General features: G+C 67.3%; 1 protein-coding gene across 1 annotated transcript in view; it reads left to right on the forward strand.

Annotated features, from left to right (window-relative positions):
- PITPNM2 (phosphatidylinositol transfer protein membrane associated 2) overlaps positions 1 to 12578 on the forward strand; it is a 79735-nt gene extending 67157 nt beyond the window's left edge. Inside the window, exons 11-27 of the mRNA XM_014588089.2 lie at positions 2146 to 2393; positions 2813 to 3002; positions 3157 to 3276; positions 3960 to 4183; positions 4970 to 5148; positions 6325 to 6495; positions 6994 to 7143; positions 7904 to 8059; positions 8384 to 8545; positions 9295 to 9443; positions 9713 to 9829; positions 10103 to 10219; positions 10301 to 10449; positions 10521 to 10670; positions 11064 to 11247; positions 11324 to 11452; positions 11535 to 12578. Of these exons, the coding sequence (XP_014443575.1) occupies positions 2146 to 2393; positions 2813 to 3002; positions 3157 to 3276; positions 3960 to 4183; positions 4970 to 5148; positions 6325 to 6495; positions 6994 to 7143; positions 7904 to 8059; positions 8384 to 8545; positions 9295 to 9443; positions 9713 to 9829; positions 10103 to 10219; positions 10301 to 10449; positions 10521 to 10670; positions 11064 to 11247; positions 11324 to 11452; positions 11535 to 11858 (2919 nt within the window). The 3' untranslated portion in view covers positions 11859 to 12578. The remainder of the gene's footprint in view (positions 1 to 2145; positions 2394 to 2812; positions 3003 to 3156; positions 3277 to 3959; positions 4184 to 4969; positions 5149 to 6324; positions 6496 to 6993; positions 7144 to 7903; positions 8060 to 8383; positions 8546 to 9294; positions 9444 to 9712; positions 9830 to 10102; positions 10220 to 10300; positions 10450 to 10520; positions 10671 to 11063; positions 11248 to 11323; positions 11453 to 11534) is intronic.
- Positions 12579 to 12601: the final 23 nt, after the last annotated feature.

Here is a 12601-nt window from a genome sequence, read left to right on the forward strand (position 1 = left end):
GCTGAAAAGCCGTGCAAGTCTGGGTCGCTCCTTGCCCCTCAGTTGGACCCGGCCTGTAGGAGAGTGGGCCTCTGCCCCTCCTAGGCAGCCCTGCAGGGATGGCCACGCTGCACTCCCTCCTCCATTCTCCTCTCGGGATTTTGTGCATGCACACACCTGTGGCTGGTGTGAGCTTTAAGCGGCCGGGTCCAGGACTTGAATTGCTGGACTACATGGGAGTCCAACGACGTAACCATTACGCCATCTGCTGGTCCCGCCCAGCATGATTTCATGCTGCTGGGACTAGGATTTGAACCACATTTGGCCATGTAGAATTCAGCGCCTTGGCCCGCCCCCTGCTGGCCCTAATGCTACAATATTTTTAAAGAGTCAGGAAGACGCCGGGTAGCTGTGGGACTGGGCACAGAGGGGCACTGGCCACAGAGGCTCAGGGTCCCTGCCCCTGCAGCCAGACCGACCTCCCTGCTAAGGCCCCCTTCCCCCTCCCAGAGGATCTGTCGGAGCCCGAGGACATGTTCCCTGAGGACATCAGCAAGTGGAGCTCCAACGACCTCATGGACAAGATCGAGAGCCCGGAGCCCGAGGACCCGCAAGGTAACCTGCTCTGGGTGGCACAGTACTGGACGCCGGGGGCTGCAGGCACACCTCAGCCCTGGGCTGCCTGCACACCCTCGGCCCTGGGCTGCCCGCACACCCTCGGCCCTAGGCTGTAGGCATACCTTGGCCCTGGGCTGCCCGCACACCCTCAGCTCACAGCACGGCTTCTGGTTGCAGACGGTCTGTACCGCCAGAGTGGCCCTGAGTTCCGGGTGGCCTCCAGTGTGGAGCAGCTAAACATCATGGAGGTGGGTGCCCGGGGGCGAGGGACAAGCCGTGCCACCCAGGCCCCGCGGCTGCTGGGGGAGGGGCAGAGGGACGGGCGGCAGGACCACACACCTGCAGCCTCACAACCTCGCTTGGCCTGGGCACTGTCTGGAGGGAGGCCACCCTGCTAGGAGGGAGCCCCGTTACTGTCTTCCATGTCCCCAAGAACCAGAGATTGCAGACAGAATCCCTGACAAAGGCCTTGGCCAGGCCCACGTAGAGAAATGGGAGGGGAAGCTCACACACTCCAGGTCAAATCAGCTCCTTGCCCCGTGGCCTGCCACACCCTGTGGCCAGCCTTACCCACTGTCCCTGGAGATGAAAAGACAAAGGGGAGAAAGTCTCCTTAGCAGAGCAGTGGGCAAGAAGTGGCAGGCATGGCTGCAGGTGGGCCGGCTAGTGGAGCTCAGCATATACAGCGAAGCCGGCTTGGCCGGGTGCTCCACTCGGGTTCTTGCCTGAGCTCACGCCCCCTACTCCACCCGTGGGCAGTCAGAGCTGTTTGCACTGGAGCCGGGAGCCAGGCAGTCCCTCACCAAGGTCCACGCCCTGCCCTGGGCTTAAGCTGCTGGGGCGGATGACACCCAGACCTACCTCAGCCTCCTCCCTGCCCTCTTCCACCAGCCCGAGTAACGTGGCCCTGTCGGGTGGGTGGTGGCTGGGAAGAGGCCCTTTTAGGCAGGGCCACAGCCCGGCTGCGACAAGGCTTGTGGGTGCCCGTGCACTTGACTCTGACCACTGTGACGCGGACCAGGCCGCACCCCCCCCCCCCCCCCCCCCCCCGTGTCCTTGCTGAAAAGCCGTGCAAGTCTGGGTCTCTCCTTGCCCCTCAGTTGGACCCGGCCTGTAGGAGAGTGGGCCTCTGCCCCTCCTAGCCAGCCCTGCAGCCCCACGCTGCCCTCCCTGCTGTCGGGGAGCCTCACCGTGGCCTTAGAGTCTGGGAATGGCAGTGGGGGCCAGGGAGAGCGCAGAGCGGCAGGCAGTGGCCATTCTCCAGAAAGCCCAGAGAGCCAGAAGGCGCGGCTTAAGCCAGCCACGCCCTCTGCCACCTCCCAGCTGGAAGGAAGGCCCTGCCTGGGCTCCCCGAAGGCAGAGGGCTCTGTGTCCTCCAAGCCTGGTCAGGCTGCTGGAGGAGAAGGCAGCGAGCCCGTCCTCCCATAACTGGCCGAATGTGGGGTTCGCATAGGGAGCAATGGGGCTGCTACAGGGCACCCCAGGGTACCTGCGGCCTTGTGAGGGGCTGAGCGCTCGGGGAGTGACGCCGCCCCCTGGCCCGTGCAGGATGAGGCCAGCCAAACGCTGGCGGCACCACCCTCCAAGGTGCACGTGCTGCTGCTGGTGCTGCACGGGGGCACCATCCTGGACACGGGCGCCGGGGACCCGTGCTCCAAGCAGGGCGACACCAACACCATGGCCAGCGTGTTCGACACCGTCATCCGTGTGCACTACCCCGGCGCCCTGGGCCGCCTCGCCATCCGCCTGGTGCCCTGCCCGCCTGTCTGCTCCGATGCCTTCGCCCTCGTCTCCAAGTGAGTGGTGTCTGCCCACTGGCGCCACCCTCATCCACAGCCCGACGTGCCCCCGTGCCCCCAGCCTCCGGTGGTCCCCCAGTGTCAGGACCCTCACCCAGACCTGCTCTCCAGCCCCCTGGTCTGGAGGCAGCCAGACATAAGTGGACAGCCTGAGCTTACGGTCTGGGGTGGGCTGGGCCCCCGGCCAACCCCACTGTTCAAATCCGTGACACGGAGAAGCTGGCCTGTCTGAGATCTAGTGCCTTACCTGCTGGCCCTGTCCCCGCCCAGCCTGCCCAGGGCCCCAGGGGTGTTTGCTGAGTCCCCGACAGACTCGGGCAGGCTGCCCCCATCCGCCCTGCTGCCCGGTCAGGGGACCAGGGCCTTCGTGCTGAGCCGAGGCTTAAGCTGTCCCCTGACGGGCGCCTGTCCACCAGCCTCAGCCCCTACAGCCACGATGAAGGCTGTCTGTCCAGTAGCCAGGACCACATCCCCCTGGCTGCCCTGCCCCTCCTGGCCACCTCCTCGCCCCAGTACCAGGAGGCGGTCACCACGGTGATTCAGCGGGCCAACCTTGCCTACGGGGACTTCATCAAGTCCCAGGAGGGCATGACCTTCAACGGACAGGTGAGTAATAGGCAGGAGGGGGAGGAGGACCCCGCAGAGCGGGCTGCCCGGGACAGAGGGCGGCCTTTGCCCAGCCCACAGCGCCAGCGGCTCAGAGCTCCGCCCCGCCCCGCCCCGCCCCCCGCCGCGCCCCGCCCCGCCCCGCCCCCTGCAGGTCTGTCTGATTGGAGACTGCGTCGGGGGGATCCTGGCATTCGATGCCTTATGCTACAGCAGCCAGCCCGTGACTGACAGTCAGAGCAGCAGCCGCCGGGGCAGTGTGGTCAGCGTGCAGGTACCCTCCCGGGGCACGGCATGGCCCTCCTGTGTCCTGCACACCCATAGGCTGCCATGTAGACTAGCTATCCCCTCCGCTGCTGGGTGCGGAGCCCTCACCTGGCGTCGGTTTTGCCTCACAGAGCAGGGAGCCCAGCCGAGCTCTGCTGCTTTATTCAGCCAACCTCCTCCTGGGCTGTAGCCCCCGCTGCCCAGGAGCCCACCCCAGGGCAGGGCTCGAGGCGGTGCAGGGCGCTGAGGGAGGCCGGTTCAGGCCCAGGCCTCGCTGGCCCCAGAGGAGCTGGAGGAGCTTGTCTCAGATCCTGCTTCCTCCACTCCAGAAGTTGGGAAGGGCTGAGGTGGCAGGGCAGGTGCAGGGGCGGGAACGCAGCTGCAGTGTGGCTGAGCCCAGGGAAGCCGCGGGCCAGGGTCTGCACCGTGAGGGGTGGGGTCTGTGCCCAGGAGGTGTGCTGGGCGGACCTCGTGACCCCTTGCTGCAGGGCACGTGGCCTGGCGAGAGCACGGAGGTCCACGGTGCTGGACCGGGAGTGAGGGCGCGCGGCAGACAGGACAGGGCTTTCCGTCTGGCCTGGGAGGGGCTAGTGGCCGGTGGCCCGGGCGGGGAAGAGGACGCTCCCAGAACCCCAGCGGAGGGCCCAGGCCAGCAGCCACCGGCAGTGAGCCTCCACGGGGCTGTTGCAGGACACTGACCTGCTGTCCCCGGGCACCCTGGTGAACACAGCACCCTGCGGTGGCAGCGCTGGCGGCTCCAGCCTGCAGAGCAGCCGGCACCTGAGCCGTAGCGACGTCGACATCCCCCGGAGCAACGGCCCCGAGGACCCCAAGAGGCAGCTGCCCCGCAAGAGGAGCGACTCGTCCACCCACGAGCTGGACACCCTTCAGCAGCACCGGGCCTTCCTGTCCAGGTGGGCGGGCCGGCGCGGGCCTGTTGCCAGGGGAGGGCATGACTCAGAGAGAGGCCAGGTGAGGTGCTTTTTTTGCGGGCAGCCGCCAGGCATTGTGTCCGGGGGTGCCTAGTCCCCTCATCTGTCCCTGACGGCTGGTGCCACGTGGGAGCGGGGTGAAGAACGGAGGTTTATTCCACTCCCGATTTGGGGGCCTTCAAGGGCTATGTCTGACAGGCCTTCTTGTGGGTGGGCTCGGCAGGACCCCGGGTGGCGCTGGCTACACCGGGCGAGAGCCTGCACGTGTCCCCGCGCCTGCCTTCTGTAAGCCACGAGCAGTCGTGGGGGCCCACCCCAAAGCCAGGTCCCCTCCCAGTGGTCCATCTTTCAGCCCGTAGTCCGGTTATGTCTCCACACCTCCACCCTCACAGCGGCTCACAGATTTCAACCTGTGGCTTTCTGGGGACACGCAACCCACAGTGGGGGCCCCAGCCAGGTTCTGGGATCCCAGGCCGGGCCCAGAAGGTAGCTTATTGGATGTCGTTGTCTTGGGCACGCCAGGGGCCACTACGAGCCATTGAAACGACTGTCCCAAGGCTGGGGTGGGTCTGGAGGTGTCGGGTACAGAGCACACCGGGACAGCATGGCCTCAGGGGTGGCAGGTGGTGCACACCACAGGACAGCGTGGGGTCAGGTCTCGTGTGGGTCTGAGGACTTCAGAGGCTTGGACCAGCCTGTCCTTCATGAGGCTAAGAGAAGGCCAGCCCCGAGAAGGACCCTGGAGTGACGGACGCGTCCCCACCACAGCCTCCATGCCAGCGTGCTGAGGAATGAGCCTGGCTCCCGCCGCACGAGCAGCTGCACCGTGCTGGATGGCTCGGGGGGCCTGGGCAGGTTTGACTTCGAGATCACCGACCTCTTCCTGTTTGGGTGCCCGCTGGGGCTGGTCCTGGCCCTGAGGAAGACTGTCATCCCGTCCCTGGATGGTGAGAGCCCTGCCATGCGGGGTGGGGGAGCAAGCACTGGGCAGGGGGTCTCGGTGGAGCCCTGTCACGTCCAGGGTCCCTTCCAGTGTCTGCCTCCTCCCTGCCCTGCCCCCTGGGGCCCAGTGCTCGCAGTTGCTCCTGCTGCCCCGCTTGGTCACCCCCATACCTGCTGTTTCATCTTCCACCCCAGGTGACCTGGGAGGCTGTGTAGAGGGCAGGGCCGAGGGCTAACCAGGGAAGGTAGCTCCCAGGGTCACATGGGGACAGACCCAGTCCCTTGGACTCAAGGGCCCCCCTGTGTGAGAGATACAAAGCCGGGCACCCCAAAGCCAGCCCTGCAGGCCACAGCCGCATTCTCATGGCTACCCAGAGCGGAGGTGGGACAAAGGCCGGGCACCGCATCAGAGCTGGCCCTGCCCTGTCCCCAGCTCACCTAGCGCAGCTCCCGGGCTCCTCTCCCGGCAGCCGTGCGGGCCCAGCTCACGTCCCAGGGCTATAGAGGGCAAACAGGCTCGGGGAGGCCTAGACACCAGCCAAGAGCTAGCGAGTAAGCCGGTGAGTGCTGGTTAAACACGCAGACCCAGGGCCAGCAGGAGGGTGATGACTAGGCTCTGGGTCCCACATGGTCCGTGTGGTTCGGGTCCCGGACCTGACAGCTTGAAAGTCACACCCGGTATGTGTGCATGTGTGTGTGTGTGCGTGCCCGGAGTCTTGAGAGAAGAATGGAGGAGAAGGGATTATGGCGTGGCCATCCTGGGGTGGGGCTGAGTCCTCACTTCCCCTCTGTCTCTGGCAAGCACACGTGCCCTGTGGCAAAACCCTAAAACAAACAGAACAAGCGCACCCCGACATGGACCCTGGACTCGGCACCTCGGCCCTCCATGAGCCGGCGGCCGGGAAGGGAGGGCAGGCTCGCACACGGTGCAGCCCAGGGGTGGCGCCACGCTGGGCCTCGGTGCCACTGCGAGGCCCTACAGAGGGTCACACGGGCACAAGGACCAAGGGACAGGATGCCACGTGATGGTATTGTGAAAAGCCAGGTGACCTGCATGTCACAGACCTCACACGGGTGAAGAGACTTTGCGTCCTCTCGGTGCCTTGCGGCAGACCCTGCCTGGGTCAGGCTCCTCGGGTGAGTCTGCGGGCTCGGCTCCTGACGCCCCGCCCGACCCCCAGTCTTCCAGCTGCGGCCCGCCTGCCAACAAGTCTACAACCTGTTCCACCCCGCGGACCCGTCGGCCTCCCGCCTGGAGCCGCTGCTGGGGCGGCACTTCCACGCCCTGCCGCCCGTCAGCATCCCCCGCTACCAGCGCTACCCGCTGGGGGACGGCTGCTCCACGCTGCTGGGTGAGAGCCGCCCGGGTTCTCTGGGCCAGGGTGTCCACGCCATGGCCTGTCCCCAGGGGTAGGGACACCAGCACAGCGCCCTCTCAGAAGCGGGGCCTGGTGCAGGCGCAGGTGCGGCTGTGTCCTCACTGAGGTCTCGGGGCGTGAACGGCTCTTCCCGCCTTTCAGAGGGTGTAGGTCAGGCCCGTCCCCGGGTGCTGGGCAGGGGCCGGAGGGAGAGCCCGAGTCTCCTAGTGGAGCCAGGGTTCCCCACGCAGGAGGCACCAGGCTGTGCCCGGGCATGGCAGGCATGCAGAGATGGCGCAGGTGGCTGGGAAGGGCACAGGGCAGGGACTTGGGTGGGCGTGTGGGTGAGGCCTCCCCGTCCCCTTGTCCGGCGTGTGTCCGGCGTCTTGTCGTGTCCCAGTCCTCAAGGAGGCCGAGTCCGTGCTGGAGCGTGTGCAAGCGGCCACGCGAGTGTCTGTTCTTGTCCTCTGTTCTCTCCCCGTCTGCCTCCAGTCGAGACCGTGCAGAGAAACCCCGAGCTGGTCCTGGAGGGCGGCCCCCTGGCCCCCCTCCCCCCCGGGGACGGCCTCCTGGAGACCAGTATCCCCGTGCCCGCGCTCACCTGGCAAGACGGCCCCCGCCAGAGCCCGGGCTGTGCTGAGTGTGTGTAACCTCCCCGCCTGCTCCCGAGTCCTGGTCCTCAGGGACACCCCCACGCCCTCCTGGCCACGCGGAGAGGGCGGGGCCTTAGTAGCAAGTAGAGACCCAGTGGGACAGAGCTGGCCCCGGTGCCTGCACGCCGTGGTCAGGGTGGAGGGGACCATGGAGGGGACCAGCAGAGGTGGGCACAGAGCTCAGAGATGCCTGGGGCTGTCCCAGGGCCCACGGAGTGTCAGGGATGCCTGAGGGCTCTGTCCCCTCAGTGGGGCTGGCAGGAGCAGACAGGAGAGTGCCTAGGGCACACCTCTGTTGGAGTCTTGGGGTGAGCCTCTTTTCTCGGAGTCATCCAGGCTGTTCCCACACCCCATCTCCCCACCCCACTGGCTCCTCTAGCCAAACCCTGCCCTCTCGGTGCTGTCTTGCTCTGTCTGTGTCCCGTCTGTCCATCCATCCCTCCTACTCCCACCTCAGCTCTGGGCCCGCCAGCCGAGGTGCACGCTGGACGCTGGCATTGCTCGGCCAGGCCGGCACCTCTCACCTGGCCTCCCGTCCCTGTCCTACAGCAGACGCGCTCCAGACCCACGGCACAGTCTTCCAGGAGCACGCAGCCCCTGCTGTCTTGCTCTGTCTGTGTCCCGTCTGTCCATCCATCCCTCCTACTCCCACCTCAGCTCTGGGCCCGCCAGCCGAGGTGCACGCTGGACGCTGGCATTGCTCGGCCAGGCCGGCACCTCTCACCTGGCCTCCCGTCCCTGTCCTACAGCAGACGCGCTCCAGACCCACGGCACAGTCTTCCAGGAGCACGCAGCCCCCTCCTCACCCGGCGCGGCCCCCAGCTTCCGCCGAGCCAGCGAGATCAGCATCGCCAGCCAGGTGTCAGGCATGGCCGAGAGCTACACGGCGTCCAGCATCGCCCAGAGTGAGTGCCCCGTGCCGGCCCCTGCGGACGGTGGCCCTGCCGGGCAGTGTAATCTACCACACCTGGAGGGCTGCTGCGGCCATCTGGGTGGAGACCCAGGCCAGGGCGGCCAGCAGAGCCCAGGGCGAAGCCCGGTCAGGGAGATTCCTGCCTCCGTCTGCTGGGCCCCGCCCCCACAGTGCCCCCATCCCGGCTCCTCCCATCCCCATGTGGCCGGCTCTGGCAGGCCTGGCTGTTTTTCCAGCATCCTCCCTGGCCCGTGGCGGACATGACAGCACGCTGGCCCCCGTGTAGCTGAGCTGCCCCCATGTTCTTGCTTCTCAGAGGCCCCCTCGGCACTCAGCCACACCCCCAGCATCAGGCGCCTGTCCCAGCTTGCCCTGCCTCCCCCATCTCCCACCACACGGGGCCCCCACACTTGGGCCAGGCAGGTTGGTCCCAGCCTGGAGAGGGCCCCCTGCCTCCCTGCTCGGGACTTGAGAGAAGGTACCGGGCAGTCCTGCGCTCTCCTCCTAACCCGCGGTCACTCTCACCACGGCCCAGCACCCCTCACTAGCTCAGGGGAGGCCCTGCCCACCTAAGACACCTGCTGAGGCCTAACAGGGGGCGGGGCTTGGGCTGGGGGTCTCAGGCACCCAGGGAGAAGGCAGGAGCCTGGGGGTCCCACGGAGCTGGATGCGGCCCGGTGAGGACCAAGGAAGCTGCCTGGGGTTCCCGTGTGGTGCAGCTTCAGGCAGAGTGGGGGGCCTAGACCGCTTGCTGAGCATGTCCTTGTCCTCGCCCCCGCCCAGGGCAAGTTGGGCACCCAGGTGCTGAGGAGGGCGCAGGCCCCGCCTGGGGCTTGAACTGTCCTCTTCCTCCTGTGGTGCCCTTCACAGCCTGGTAGCCTGCGGGGCACACGGGTGGGATGGGAGAACCCAGGGGGCAGAGGGGCTCAGGACAGGGGTGGCCAGAGTCAGCGACAGGACCAGGCATGGCTCATGCTGCCTCGGGCCCCCGCCCTACACCCTTCACCTCCTGGCGAGCAGATGCCGTGAGGCATCTGTGCCCACTTCTCCCAGTGGGCCTGCCCTCCGGGCCTCTGGCTGCTTGGCACTGCCCACACGCCTGCTTCCCTTGTCACCGGGCCAAAGCAGAAGGGCGGGTCGGGCTGGACTGAGCCAGGCAGAGGGGCGGTGACCCTCCGCGTGCCTGCCCAGGTGCCCGACACCAGCCCAGTCTTGGCTCCCCTGCAGTTGCTGCGAAGTGGTGGGGCCAGAAGCGGATTGACTACGCGCTGTACTGCCCCGACGCCCTCACGGCCTTCCCCACCGTGGCCCTGCCCCACCTCTTCCACGCCAGCTACTGGGAGTCCACAGACGTGGTCTCCTTCCCGCTGAGACAGGTACCTGGGCCCACTGCCCGGCACACCCAGGCTCACATGGCCCACTGCAGTTGAGGAGCCAGAGCACGCAGGACGGAGAAACGCTGCGTCAGGACGTGTGGGAGGGGTGGGTGGATTTCCACATTCGTAGGACAGACGGGACTCGTGGGGGCCACAGGGCAGACAGCGCCCCCTGAAGCCCTCCCGGCTGCTACTGCGGGTGGCCACTTCCTCCCAGAGCTGGGAGCCCCTGGCTTGAGCCTGCCCTGAGGCCCGCCCCGCCCCGGCAGGTCATGAGACACGACAACCCCAGCACCCTGGAGCTGGAGGGCAAGGAGGTGTCTGTGTTCACCCCCTCAAAGCCGAGAGAGAAGTGGCAGCGCAAGAGGACACACGTGAAGCTGCGGGTGAGGGCCCTGGTGCGAGCCACGACAGCCGAGGGACCTAGTCGGGAAGCATGCTGTCTGGTGTGAGGCTCGAGCCCATTTTCCAGACAGGAAAGTGCGAGGCTTTCTGACTCCCACAGCCAGGTGGCTGGAGCCGCAGAGCTGGGCGGGAACTCGGGCCGCTGGCTCCAAGCCCCCACTCGGCCCTTAGGCCTGCGGTGCTGGAGCTGAGCCAGGGGACCTTGCCGGCCCTCTGTCCCCAGCCCAACCCGCCTCCGCTCCCTCCCTCCCCAGAACGTGACAGCCAACCACCGAATCAATGACGCAGTTGCCAACGAGGACGGCCCACAGGTCCTCACAGCCCGGTTCATGTACGGGCCCCTGGACATGGTCACCCTCACCGGGGAGAAGGTAAGGACACGGGGCCTGGGGGACAGCCTCCCTCTGGCTGGGTGCAGGCCCAGCTGTGACAGCCTGCCCGCCGGCCACCAGGTGGACGTGCACATCATGCTGCAGCCGCCCTCAGGGCAGTGGCTGCACCTGGACACGCTGGTGACCAGCAGCAGCGGGCGCGTCTCCTACACCATCCCTGAGACGCACCGCCTGGGCGTGGGCATCTACCCCGTCAAGATGGTGGTCAGGTAGGCAGGGCGGGGGGCAGCCTCCCAGGGTGGGGGGCTGTGGGGGTTCTGACTGGCCGCCCCCCTGCCAGGGGGGACCACACGTTCGCCGACAGCTACATCACCGTGCTGCCCAAGGGCACGGAGTTTGTGGTCTTCAGCATCGACGGCTCCTTTGCCGCCAGCGTGTCCATCATGGGCAGTGACCCCAAGGTGCGGGCCGGGGCCGTGGACGTGGTGCGGTGAGTGTCCCAGAGGGGTGCGACGGGCCGGAACAGGAAGCCCTGCAGACCAGGTGGGGAGGCCTGGGGCCGCAGCAGGTGCCCAGGCGTGGGCTGGCAGCATCCCTTACCCGCCGTGTGCTGTGGTCACGCTGCTGTCTCTCCACGTCGTCTTCCATTCCCTCTGGAATGTGAGGCTGGGGAGAACCTGCAGCCCTGTCACCGAGGCCATTACCCCACGGGGTGGTGTCCAGACTCGGCACACTGCCTCTGCCATCGTCCTCACTGCCGTTCATGCCTGATCAGAGATGCTTTCCAGCGGCCCGAGTGGGCGCTGCTGGCCATGAGGTGGGAGGCCGGGCGGCTAGGCTGGCCCGCATGGCCATGGACCACGGGCCTACGCCTCACCCCCAGGCACTGGCAGGACCTGGGCTACCTCATCCTCTACGTGACGGGCCGGCCCGACATGCAGAAGCAGCGGGTGGTGGCCTGGCTAGCCCAGCACAACTTCCCCCATGGCGTGGTGTCCTTCTGCGATGGCCTGGTGCACGACCCGCTGCGGCACAAGGCCAACTTCCTGAAGCTGCTCATCTCCGAGGTGGGTCTGGGTCTGGGCCTGGGCCAGAGGGAGGCTGGGGGGAGGCTGGCCCATGCCCACGCCGCTCTCCCCACAGCTGCACCAGCGTGCACATGCGGCCTACGGCTCCACAAAGGACGTGGCAGTCTACAGCTCCATCAGCCTGCCCCCCACGCAGATCTACATCGTGGGCCGGCCCACCCGGAAGCTGCAGCAGCAGTGCCAGGTGAGTGGGCAGCCGGGCAGCAGGGTGGCGGGCGGCGGGGCAGGCAGCTCAGCCTGTGACCTCGTCCCTCTCCCTGCCCCAGTTTATCACGGACGGCTACGCAGCCCACCTGGCCCAGCTCAAGTACTGCCACCGGGCGCGGCCGGCCCGCAACACGGCCACTCGCATGGCGCTGCGCAAGGGCAGTTTTGGCCTGCCGGGCCAGGGCGACTTCCTGCGCTCCCGGAACCACCTGCTCCGCACCATCTCGGCGCAGCCCGGCGGGCCCAGCCACCGGCATGAACGGACGCAGAGCCAGGCAGACTGCGAGCAGCGCGGCCAGCGCAGCGTGAGCGTGGCGGCCAGCTGCTGGGGCCGCACCATGACTGGCCGGCTGGAGCCAGGCGCCGCCCCAGGCCCCAAGTAGGGCACATCACGGGAGGTGCCGCGGTCTCCATGGTGCTAGGCCAGGGCGGCCAGCCCCAAGGGTCTGTCCTGGGCTTCGCTGTGGCTGGGGATGAGCAGACGCAGGCCTGGGAGTTTGTCCCAGGACCCGGCCGAGGACATGGCCGTGCCACCCGGCCTCTCAGCCCTGCCTCGTGTCCTAGGGCCCGGAGGGTCCGGCTGGTTGTGGGAGCTGGCAGGACAGCAGGCCCAGGGTGACAGAGGGACCAGGACTTCCCTTGGACTGGCCTGGGAGACCCTCCGGGACAGTTTTCTCTGTGCTGACCGCCGAGCATCCTGGTGCCAGGTGCGGGCCCGGGCCCAGCCTGCCACCTCCCCATCCACCCGTCTCCTCCCCTTCCCCTTCGGTAGCAGTTCCGGCGGCGGCCAGCCTGCTTCTTGTTGACTCGAGTTCCTCAACTGTTCAACCTCACTGGTTTTGCACTGAGTTTTGAGCGTGGAGACCGGTCTCCTCCAGCTACGGACTCGCTGACATGCATGACAATTCAGCATTTGCTGACCCGGGACCTGGTGCCACACTGAAGGCTCCAGTGCGGCAAGTCCTCGCGCAGGCAGGAAAGAAAGGCCATACCCTAATCTCTGCAGCGCTGCGGCAGCCTGGACCCTGCCCACCCGTCCGCTGCCGCACCCGGAGGCCCCACCGCTGCAGGCTGGCCCTGGGCGCAGCACGGGCACAAGGCCCGCGCCGCCCAAAGCCGGCTCCCC

The sequence above is a fragment of the Tupaia chinensis genome, unplaced genomic scaffold, assembly GCF_000334495.1.
Source record: "Tupaia chinensis unplaced genomic scaffold, TupChi_1.0 Scaffold000258_1, whole genome shotgun sequence".
Lineage (NCBI taxonomy): Eukaryota > Metazoa > Chordata > Mammalia > Scandentia > Tupaiidae > Tupaia > Tupaia belangeri.